Raw genomic sequence first — 12,371 nt, 5'->3', positions numbered from 1 at the left:
CTGTGTTAGAGCAGGGATCAATAGACACGGATTCGTCCAAGGCAGGCTGCTGTGGGCTTCACGACATGGCAAAGACACACGTAATGATTAGGGTGATGGTGACTGGATCATAGCTTGACTTCGCTCTTTCTTTACCCTGCCAAGAAAATACTTTGTATAGGTTGTGTTGTGGACATTTTCCCTTCGTATCCTTTTCATGTCATCCGCTATCAGTCAATGTTCTCGAGTCTCTCTCACCACCAGGGCATTAGATACAGATCTCGGCAGAAGAAACGGCAACGGCGTCTATAAGAGTTTTTAGAAACAGCTCCATACGCAGTCAACAGATCCTGGAGGTAGGCAGCCCACAGATCGTTGTGTGAAAATAGAGTTAACAGCACCACAGGAACCAAACGCGCCGCTCTTTTACTCACATCTAAAACTACTGACATTTATCCCTTCTGCTGAAATGGCACACTTACTGTATGATAAGGAGGGGGCGGAAACTTTTCTCTGGGTGTGTGTGGATGGATGCTGTTGGGTTGTCTCTCCACCTTTTATAGGGCCTGTCCCATGGCGGGGTATAAATGAAAGAAGGGGTGTGCGAGTGTGTCTGTATGTGTTTATAGACCCTGTCCCGTCTGAAAAGGGGGTATATATCACCAGAGAGGTGTAATCATACCCCGCAGTGGTTGGGACGGGACATGGAGGGGCATTTAGGGTTTATAGGCGAAGGGAAGAATGATGGCCCACTGTTTGTGCTGTACCGCTGACACACACACACACAAATGCAGGCAAACGCAGGTACAGCATTATTTGCAGGTGGCATAACGCTATGGCTAACAGAGAGAAAATTAAGAGAAACGTAAGAGGGAGAGAGAGAGAGAGAGAGAGAGACGCAGAGAGAGAGTAAGCACACACACACACACTGCTACTAGGGTGCATCAGCGTTACTCTGTGAAACAGACATTGCTCTGTAGCCTCACCAGCCGTAGCTCTCTGGAACTCCACCGAGAGAGTGTGTGTGACATCACTCCAAAACGTGTAGAGGATATCAGGCTGGCCGTCCTGCCGAGAGAAGAGAGAAACAACTGAACAGAGAGTCACACAAGGAGACACACACGCACAGGGCTGTGATGAGTGTAGTCTGCGCCCAACAGGCAGAAGGGCAGGGTGACTGCCATTATCATCATTATCTACCAGTGTGATCCTCAGCCACACCAGATGCTGCTATCGCCGCACACATTTATCACACTACAAATCAGCTCGAAACACACACACACACGCGACCACCGTGCTGTGCCATAACCATCACCGTGGACAACAATGACAGCTCATCACCATAATGACAAGTCATAGCAGGGCGTCTTACGATGGGCTGAGGAGGTTTGTCCACTAATGAGGGTCCACTCCTCTGAAGCATGCAGAGCTAGTACACACATCTGACTCAAATAAGAGTCTTGTAACACAGGGAATACACACTGACTAGATAGGGTGGTGAGGACAGAGGAGTGCCATTTTTAAACACACACACAAACGTAAATGCAAACACTGACACATACACACACACACGCATGAACACTCAAAAACACACACACACACAGTTTACTAAACACACACATACACACGACAGAAGTGAAAGTAGAGAGGGAGGGGAAAGTCTAATCAAAACAAAGACATATGAAGGGGGAGTGTGTGTCACCACATCCCTCCATCAACGTGGCCCTCCTCACCTCCTAATATAATCACTGCTAATCAGTGGAGAAGGACACACAGGCATGCACACACACACAGTAGCAGATTAGTGTGTCTTCGAAAGGTGAATTTCAATTATTGAATGGCCGTGTCTCTCAGAAACTAAAGTAAACTAGGCCTACTTTGCTGTGGCGGGCTGGGCGCATGCACGCTGACACGGTCGCCAGGTGTACGGTGTTTCCTCCGACACATTGGTGCGGCTGGGTTCCGGGTTAAGTTGGCATTGTGTCAAGAAGCAGTGTGGGGCCTGGCTGGGTCGTGTTTCGGAGGATGCACGGCTCCCGACCTTCGCCTCTCCTGAGTCCGTACGGGAGTTGAAGTGATGGAATAAGACTGTAACTACCAATTAGGTATCACAAAATTGGGGAGAAAAAAAAAAGTGTAAAAATGTTTGGGTTTAAAAATAAATGATTATTCGTATTTAAAAACAAAAATGTAATGTCTCGCGGGATGGATTGAAGTGCCCGAAGGGCCATACTCTGCCCCCCCCTTGTTTTACACTGTTCTGTGGCCCAACACAAAGAGAATGGAGACACACAGTCCATCAATGTTACCCTGCTAATGTTCAACACAAAACAGACCAGACCATGTGTATGTCCTACTTCTAAACATACGCACACAGGCATGCGCACATACACTAGATCTTAATTGGTGCAAGCTGCTAATAGGTCGACTGCTGTCCTGAATATAAAAGGACAATTACAGGACTGTGGACTTTTATAGAGGATAAAGAGAGATGGAGAGACAGATGGAGAGAGCGTGACAACGGCGGGAACGAGAGGGTGGGGGAATAGAAGCAGAGCGAGGGAGGAAGGGAGCGAAAGAGAGGAGCGGGAGCAAATTAAGAGGTCTATGCTCCTGTAAGAAAGAAAATCGGCACAGCTGAATCTCTTTCAGCTTGTATTAGATAACTCAAGTCCCTCCAAGCTGTTCTGCTTAACAGCCCAGCATTCTGCTGATGCAAGCAATAGTCAATAAAGCCTGGGTAGGTCTGGTTCAGGACAGGCCCAAGTAACGGACCGATCAGGATGGAGAGAAGGGAATGGGAGAGGGACAGAGGAGGGGAAAGAGGTAGTCAAAAGAGAAGAGAATGATATGCCAAGAGTTTTTTTAAAATTGATTTTACCTTTATTTAACTAGGCAAGTCAGTTAAGAACATATTCTTATTTTCAAATGACGGCCTAGGAACAGTGAGTTAACTGCCTTGTTCAGTGGCAGAATGACAGATTTTTACCTTGTCAGCTCGGGGATTCAATTCGAAGTCCAACGCTCTAACCACTAGGCTACCTGTCGCCCCGGTAGTAGAGGAATAGATGTTGTGGAAGGGTGTGCTGATGACAGTTCAGGGGCAAGAACACACAGGCCTTTTATGAGGACATGGCGTCTCACCTTAATGATCTCACTGATGAAGCAGACGTGAGTGACAGGGTCTCTCTTCTTCGTCAGGACCTTCTGGAGGTGTTGCACCTAAACACAGAGAGGTTACAGGTTAACTCCGTACTCCCTGACTAGGTACATTACTCTACTTCAGCAGGTAAAAATGTGCACATTTACTTTTGAAATATCTGCAAAGGTAAAGGCATACCTGTCCGCAAGCGGCACAGATCTGGTCCATGAGTTTCTCTAGGTTGGTCCAGAGAGCAGCTCGGAACGCTGCCGTGTTACCTGGGGTTGGCATCACCGCTCTGCCTGGCGCACCTGACACACACACACACACACACATGAAATGACACGGGTGAAAAAGTTACACAGGACAAGAGTACCAAAACTGAAACACTATTTTCCTCAACCCCGCCTACCTCTGTTGCCAGTGGGCTGGGTGAGTCCCTTGATGTCCAGGGCGGTGGTGACGTTGTCCTGTATGGTGGTCCGGTAGCCCTCCACCACCCCACTGATGGTCTCCCTCAGACTGCCCAGGTTATAGAACACCTGGAGGGCCGTGCCCACCTGGGTCGGGTTCTACATGGGGACACAGAGGAGAGGAGACAGTTGGTGTGTGCGTGTGTGTCAGGTTCAGTCATTCAACTCCAACCCTATCTAGTCTGAGACAGTCAGTCATGGAGCACAGTGGAGTCCAATCAACCAACTAAATACATGTCAGACATACTTCTACTGACTGGACAGACACACAGAATGGAGTGTACCTCACACTCTGGAATAGCAGAGAAACACACGTACCGACTGGCGCGCGCGCGCACACACACACACCCAAGTTCAGACGATTGACGTCACTATACGCAAGGGAGGGGGTGGTCTAAAAAATGGGTCATATTCAACAATTCTCCTCAGCTAACGGGAAAAGATCAGGATACGCAAGTACTCAGACATTTCTCGGTGTGAGTGTGTGTGTGCGTGCATGGTTGTGTGTGAGTAATTACTAGTAGGGTCTGATAGCAGCTCTTATTAAGGAACAAGCACTCAGGACTAATAGGAGCTTTGTTCACCATCATCCAGAAACCGCTCACACCCTCCCCATCTCTCACTCCCCTCTCTCCTCGCTGTTGCACACATGAAACAGAGATTGAGGTCAGACCCCAGTCTTCTAGCTCCCTCCCTCTCCATCTCATTTCTCTGGCCTAACGAGTTCTTGGAAACACAGTTTCAACTCTCTCCATTCCTAACTCAGGGCCATTTAGGAAACTGCCCCTAAAGTCAGCTCCAGCTGGGTCATAATCAGGAAGCCAGCGCCAGAGCTCAGTGAGGTGTCAGCTGGTCGATGTGATAATGTCAAGACCCTGTCATGGAGCCTCGACCCCAGCCGTCTGGAAGGCGTGACACTATATGTCTCATGTCTGCAGTCCATGGATTGGTCAATAGGGTGACACAGGTGTTGAGTAAACCATGCTGTTATCATGTCCAAAGCCATGACGCAGTATTTGTAATGCCAAAGAGTTTGCTGTGGATAAAAAGGATGCGTCCGTGCATGACACACACAGAAATACACTAACTGACGAGGGGCGATATTTGATCAGTTCTTTGCGAGCTTGAGCTCTGCAGCGTCCGTCCGGGTCAGGTGGGTAGGTGTGTGTGTGTGTGTATATATATATATATATATATATATATATATATATATATATATATATATATATATATATATATATATATATAATATAAATATATAATATAATATATATATAATATAATATATATATAATATAAATATATATATATATATATATATATATATATATATATATATATATATATATATATATATATATATATATATATATATATATATATATATATATATATATATATATATATATATATATATATATATATATATATACATACACAGGGCTCTGTGCAGGCCAGTCAAGTTATTCCACACCGATCTCAACAAACCATTTCCATATGGACCTCGCTTTGTGCATGGGGGCATTGTCATGCTGAAACAGGAAAGGGCCTCCTCAAAACTATTGGAAGTTGGAAGCGCAGAATCGCCTAGAATGTCATTGTATGCTGCGGCGTTAAGATTTCCCTTCACTGGAACTAAGGGGACTAGACCGAACCATGAAAAACAGCCCCAGAGCATTATTCCTCCTCCACCAACCTTCACAGTTTACACTATGCATTGATGCAGGTAGCCTTCTCCTGGCATCCACCAAAGCCAGATTCGTCCATCGGACTGCCAGAAGGTGAAGTGCGATTCATCACTCCAGAGAACGAGTTTTCACTGCTACAGAGTCCAACAGCGGCGAGCTTTACACCACTCCAGCCAACGGTTGGCGTTGCGCATGGTAATCTTAGGCTTGTGTGCTCGGCCATGGAAACGCTTGGCTGCTCGGCCATGGAAACCCATTTAACGAAGCTCCCGACAAACAGTTATTGTGCGGACGTTGCTTCCAGAGGCAGTTTGGAACCCAGTAGTGAGTGTTGCAACCAAGGACAGATCATTTTTAGCACGTCAACACTCGGCAGTGCCGTTCTGTGAGCTTGTGTAGCCTGCCACTGAGCGGCTGAGCCGTTGTTGCGCCTAGATGTTTCCACTTCACAATAACAGCAGCTCTGTCCGCAAACGGGACGGGCCTCACCACTTAAAAAAAAAAGTATTATTTACCTCAAATCTGAAATCCACAATAGAAGCTAGCCAGAAGCTAACCAGAAGCTAGCCAGAAGCTAGCCAGAAGCTAACCAGAAGCCAGCCAGTTTACTGGCTAACGTTAGTATTCAGCTAACCACGGTTGATGGTCATCAGCTATCCTTTAGCTCGAAAAGCTATCGCCAGTTTTGTACAACGCAACTCAGACCAGAACATACCGGACCTATTTTTCTCTCCATATCCCCGGATTTCAACCGAAAGCTCTGGACATTTACACCTAGATCTCTCAGCTATCTAGCTGCTATCTGTGTGACTATTGGCTTACGTCCATCCCGGAGCAAAAATCAATTATTCCGGAGCTAGCCAGCTGAAGAGTTCCATCAGCCACTCCTGGGTCACAATCCCCTATCCGGACACGTTTTACTGCCGACGCGGCGCCCCCCTGGGCCTTCACGACTGGACTACCGATGTTATCTGCCCGAGGGAGTTATCCAACTGGCCCGTCCGTCGCGACGTTACCTGAACGCCCATCTGCGGCCCGCTAATCGTTAGCTGTCTTATCAGCTGCTATCTGAATACATCTATCGGACAATTTTTCTTGGGCCACTATAACTATATCTATTTTGCCAATTGGATTGATCCCCTCTACCACACAGAACCCCACTAATTGACCGACGGAAACGCACGAGGTGGTTAAAAACAGACCTCCATCCTATGCTAGCTTGCTACCGATGGCCCGGCTAGCTGTCTGAATCGCCGTTACACCAACCAACCTTAGTACTAACTGGACCCTTTTGACAACTCGACTAAGCATGCCTCTCCTTAATGTATATGTGCCTTGTCCATTACTTTTCTGGTTAGTGTTTATTGGCTTAATTCACTGTAGAGACTCTAGCCCCGCTCATTATACCTTATCCAACCTTTCAGTTCCACCACCCATACATGTGATGACATCACCTGGTTTCAATGTTTCTAGAGACAATATCTCTCTCATCATCACTCAATACCTAGGTTTATCTCCACTGTATTCACATCCTACCATACCTTTGTTTGTACATTATACCTTGAAGCTATTTTATCGCCCCCAGAAACGTCCTTTTACTCTCTGTTCCGGACATTCTAGACAACCAATTCTCATAGCTTTTAGCCGTACCCTTATCCTACTCCTCCTCTGTTCCTCTGGTGATGTAGAGGTGAATCCAGGCCCTGCAGTGCCTAGCTCCACTCCTATTCCCCAGGCGCTCTCTTTTGATAACTTCTGTAACCGTAAAAGCCTTGGTTTCATGCATGTTAACATTAGAAGCCTCCTCCCTAAGTTTGTTTTATTCATTGCCTTAGCACACTCTGCCAAACCGGATGTTCTAGCCATGTCTGAATCCAGGCTTAGGAAGACCACCAAAAATTCTGAAATCTTCATCGATAACTACAGCATTTTCAGACAAAATAGAACGGCCAAAGGGGGCGGTGTTGCAATCTACTGCAGAGATAGCCTGCAGAGTTCTGTCCTACTATCCAGGTCTGTACCTAAACAATTTGAACTTCTACTTTTAAAAAGCCACCTCTCTAAAAAACAAGTCTCTCACCGTTGCCGCCTGCTATAGACCACCCTCTGCCCCCAGCTGTGCTCTGGACACCATATATGAACTGATTTCCCCCCATCTATCTTCAGATCTCGTGCTGCTAAGCGACCTAAACTGGAACATGCTTAACACCTCAGCCATCCTACAATCTAAGCTTGGTGCCCTCAATCTCACTCAAATTATCAATTAACCTACCAGGTACCACCCAAAAGCCGTAAACACGGGCACCCTCATAGATATCATCCTAACCTCTAAATACACCTCTGCTGTTTTCAAACAAGATCTCAGCGATCACTGCCTCATTGCCTGCATCCGTAATGGGTCAGCGGTCAAACGACCTCCACTCATCACTATCAAACGCTCCCTGAAACACTTCAGCGAGCAGGCCTTTCTAATCGACCTGGCCGGGGTATCCTGGAAGGATATTGACCTCATCCCGTCAGTAGAGGATGCCTGGTTATTTAAAAAAAATGCCTTCCTCACCATCTTAAATAAGCATGCCCCATTCAAGAAATTTAGAACCAGGAACAGATATAGCCCTTAGTTCTCCCCAGACCTGACTTCCCTTAACCAACACAAAAAACATCCTATGACGTTCTGCATTAGCATCGAACAGCCCCCGTGATATGCAGCTTTTCAGGGAAGCTAGAAACCAATATACACAGGCAGTTAGAAAAGCCAAGGCTAGCTTTTTCAAGCAGAAATTTGCTTCCTGCAACACAAACTCAAAAAAGTTCTGGGACACTGCAAAGTCCATGGAGAATAAGAACACCTCCTCCCAGCTGCCCACTGCACTGAGGATAGGAAACACTGTCATCACCAATAAATCCACTATAATTGAGAATTTCAAGAAGCTTTTTTCTACGGCTGGCCATGCTTTCCACCTGGCTACCCCTACCCCAGCCAACAGCACTGCACCCCCCACAACAACTCGCCCAAGCCTTCCCCATTTCTCCTTCTCCAAAATCCAGTCAGCTGATGTTCTGAAAGAGCTGCAAAATCTGGACCCCTACAAATCAGCCGGGCTAGACAATCTGGACCCTTTCTTTCTAAAATGATCTGCCCAAATTGTTGCAACCCATATTACTAGCCTGTTCAACCTCTCTTTCGTGTCGTCTGAGATTCCCAAAGATTGGAAAGCAGCAGCGGTCATCCCCCTCTTTAAAGGGGGGGGGGGCACTCTTGACCCAAACTGCTACAAATCGGAGGGTCTGTTGTCCGGGCCTCTGGCCGTCTCTATGGGGGTGTCTCAGGGTTCAATTCTTGGACCGACTCTCTTCTCTGTATACATCAATGATGTCGCTCTTGCTGCTGATGAGTCTCTGATCCACCTCTACGCAGACTACACCATTCTGTATACTTCCGGCCCTTCTTTGGACACTTTGTTAACAACCCTCCAGATGAGCTTCAATGCCATACAACTCTCCTTCCGTGGCCTCCAATTGCTCTTAAATAAAAGTACAACTAAATGCATGCTCTTCAAACGATTGCTGCCTGTACCTGCCCGCCCGTCCAACATCACTACTCTGGACGGTTCTGACTTAGAATATAAGGACAACTACAAATACCCAGGTGTCTGACTCACATCAAACATCTCCAAACCAAAGGTATATCTAGAATTGGTTTCCTATTTCACAACAAAGCATCCTTCACTCATGCTGCCAAACATACCCTTGTAAAACTGACCATCCTACCGATCCTCGACTTCAGCGATGTCATTTACAAAATAGCCTCCAATACCCTACTCAATAAATTGGTTGCAGTCTATCACAGTGCCATCCGTTTTGTCACCAAAGCCCCATATACTACCCACCACTGCGACCTGTACGCTCTCGTTGGCTGGCCCTCACTTCATACTCGTCGCCAAACCCACTGGCTCCATGTCATCTACAAGACCCTGCTAGGTAAAGTCCACCCTTATCTCAGCTCGCTGGTCACCATAGCAGCACCCACCTGTAGCACGGGCTCCAGCAGGTATATCTCTCTGTTCACCCCCAAAACCAATTCTTCCTTTGGCCGCCTCTCCTTCCAGTTCTCTGCTGCCAATGACTGGAACGAACTACAAAAATCTCTGAAACTGGAAACACGTATCTCCCTCACTAGCTTTAAGCACCAGCTGTCAGAGCAGCTCACAGATTACTGCACCTGTACATAGTCCATCTATAATTTAGCCCAAACAACTACCTCTCCCCCTACTGTATTTATTTATGTATTTTGCTCCTTTGCTATATTGTATTTACTTCGACACCATGGCCTTTTTTTTGCCTTTACCTCCCTTATCTCACCTCATTTGCTCAGATTGTGTATAGACTTATTTTTCTACTGTATTATTGACTGTATGTTTATTTTACTCCATGTTTAACTCTGTGTTGTTGTATGTGTCGAACTGCTTTGCTTCATCTTGGCCAGGTTGCAATTGTAAATGAGAACTTGTTCTCAACTTGCCTACCTGGTTAAATAAAGGTGAAATTTAAAATTTTTAAAAATAAATACAGAAGAAAGTCCTATTTGGTAAAATACCAAACCCATATTATGGCAAGAACAGCTCCAATAAGCAAAGACAAATGACAGTCCATCATTCCTTTAATATGACATGAAGGTCAGTCAATCCGGAAAATGTCAAGAACTTTGAACGTTTCTTCAAGTGCTGTCGCAAAAACCATCAAGCGCTATGATGAAACTGGCTCTCATGAGGACCGCCACAGGAAAGGAAGACCCAGAGTTACCTCTGCTGTAGAGGATAAGCTCATTAGAGTTAACTGCAACTCAGGTTGCAGCATAAATAAATGCTTCACAGAGTTCAAGTAACAGACACATCTCAAAGTCAACTGTTCGGAGGATATTGCGTGAATCAGGCATTCGTGGTGAATTGCTGCAAAGAAACCACTACTAAAGGACACCAATAAGAAGAAGAGACATGCTTGAGACAAGAAGCATGAGCAATGGACATTAGACAGGTGGAAATCTGTCCTTTGGTCTAATGAGTCCAATTTGAGATTTTTGGTTCCAAGGGCCATGTCTTTGCGACAAGAATGATCTCTGCATGTGTGGTTCCCACCGTGAAGCAAGGAGGAGGAGGTGTAATGGTGCTTTGCTGGTGACACTGTTGGTGATTTATTTAGAATTCAAGGCACACTTAACCAACACGGCTACCACAGCATTCTGCAGCGATACATCATCCCACCTGGTTTGCGCTTTGTGGGGCTATCATTTCTTTTTTAAAAGGACAATGACCCAAAACACACCTCCAGGCTGTGTAAGGGCTATTTGACCAAGAAGGAGAGTGATGGTACTGCATCAGATGACCTGGCCTCCACAATTACCTAACCTCAACCCAATTGAGATGGTTTGGGTTAAATTGGACAGCAGATTGAAGGAAAAATATGCCAACAAATGCTCAGCATATGTGGGAACTCCTTCAAGGCTGTTGGAAAAGCATTCCTCGTGATACTGGTTGAGAGAATGGCAAAATATACTTTGATTTGTATAACACTTTTGGATTACTATATGATTCCATATGTTATTTCACAGTTTTGATGTCTTCACTGAAATTCTACAATGTAGAAAATAGTAAATAATGTAGAAAAACCATTGAATAAGTAGGTATTGAGTGGAGAACAGGAGGGCTTCTTAAAGAAAAACTAACAGGTCTGTGAGAGCTGGAATTCTTACTGGTTGGTAGGTGATCAAATACTTATGTCATGCAATAAAATGCAAATTAATTACTTAAAAATCATACAATGTTTATTTTCTGGATTTTTGTTTTAGATTCCGTCTCTCACAGTTGAAGTGTACCTATGATACAAATTACAGACCTCTACATACTTTGTAAGTAGGAAAACCTGCAAAATCGGCAGTGTATCAAATACTTGTTCTCCCCACTGTATATATAAATCAATACATAGTATATGCCCTGTTGGGGCTCTGTGGCAGCTCAGTGCCAGTGTGAGATGTTTTCACGTTGCCTCGCCCCAGGATAATACACAAACACCTTTTGTTCCCAGTGTAGCAGGTGCCGAGGGGGATCTTTCTCTTTCGGCATAACAAAAATCAGGCTAATTGGTTTGGCTTGATTGGGTACACACACACACACACACACACACACACACACACACACACACACACACACACACACCAGGAGTAGTGAGACCTTCGCTGTCGACCGGGAGGTGAGAGGAGTAGGCTAAAAATAGCCCCACTCAGTCTTAATGAGCATGTGGCAGCATACACGGGCTGCTTCCCAAATGGCACCTTATTTTCTACATAGTGCCCTACGGGCCCTGGTCAAAAGTAGTGATCTATGTAGGGAGTAGTGGGCCGTTTTTGGAATTTACATTAACCCCCCCCCTTCCATTTGGTTTGTACACTGCTGCTACTCACTGTGTATTATCTATGCAGTCACTTCACCCCTACCTACATGTACAAATGACCTCTACTAACTTGTACCCCCGTACATAGACTCGGTACTGGTACCCCCTGTATATAACCTCGTTATTGTTATTTTATTGTGTTACTTTTTACTTTTGTTTATTTGGTAAATATTTTCTTAACTCTCTTGAACTGCACTGTTGGTTAAGGGCTTGCAAGTAAGCATTTCACGGTAAGGTCTACACTTGTATTCATCGCATGTGACAAATAAAGTTTGATTTGATTTGAGACACAGCCACACAGTACAGGGGAAGAACCCACCCTTCACAGACCATTACTGTATTGTTGTCGTCAGGCAGGCAGCTGCATCCTTATAGACACCATGTCAGATAACATCATTAAACCAGACAGGGACTGTAATATTCACAGTGCTGAGTAAACACAAACACCTGGCTAGGTTCTTGGCTTCCTCCACTGCTAGGCCTATTCCTTGACATGAAAGTGATGCACTGACCGTGAGGCTGCTGTCATGGCTTCGACATTTCTCATTTCAAGAGACGTCCCGGTAATAAAAAATTATTCTGAACATATGAACGTAGCCAAGGTCACAGTGTTACATATTCAGCCGGCAGAGCCTGCCTCTT

The 12,371-nt window shown here is 45.5% G+C and overlaps 1 protein-coding gene across 1 annotated transcript in view; it reads right to left on the bottom strand.

Annotated features, from left to right (window-relative positions):
* cog5 (component of oligomeric golgi complex 5) overlaps positions 1 to 12,371 on the bottom strand; it is an 87,968-nt gene that overhangs the window by 23,860 nt on the left and 51,737 nt on the right. The window contains exons 8-11 of the mRNA XM_021577402.2: positions 3,534 to 3,693; positions 3,320 to 3,432; positions 3,124 to 3,201; positions 966 to 1,047 (exon numbers count right to left, since the gene is read on the bottom strand). Of these exons, the coding sequence (XP_021433077.1) occupies positions 966 to 1,047; positions 3,124 to 3,201; positions 3,320 to 3,432; positions 3,534 to 3,693 (433 nt within the window). The remainder of the gene's footprint in view (positions 1 to 965; positions 1,048 to 3,123; positions 3,202 to 3,319; positions 3,433 to 3,533; positions 3,694 to 12,371) is intronic.

Source organism: Oncorhynchus mykiss, chromosome 21, assembly GCF_013265735.2.
Source record: "Oncorhynchus mykiss isolate Arlee chromosome 21, USDA_OmykA_1.1, whole genome shotgun sequence".
Taxonomy (NCBI): Eukaryota; Metazoa; Chordata; class Actinopteri; order Salmoniformes; family Salmonidae; genus Oncorhynchus; species Oncorhynchus mykiss.
Note: the sequence above shows the minus strand (reverse complement) of the source record. Positions and strands in the feature narration are given on the sequence as shown.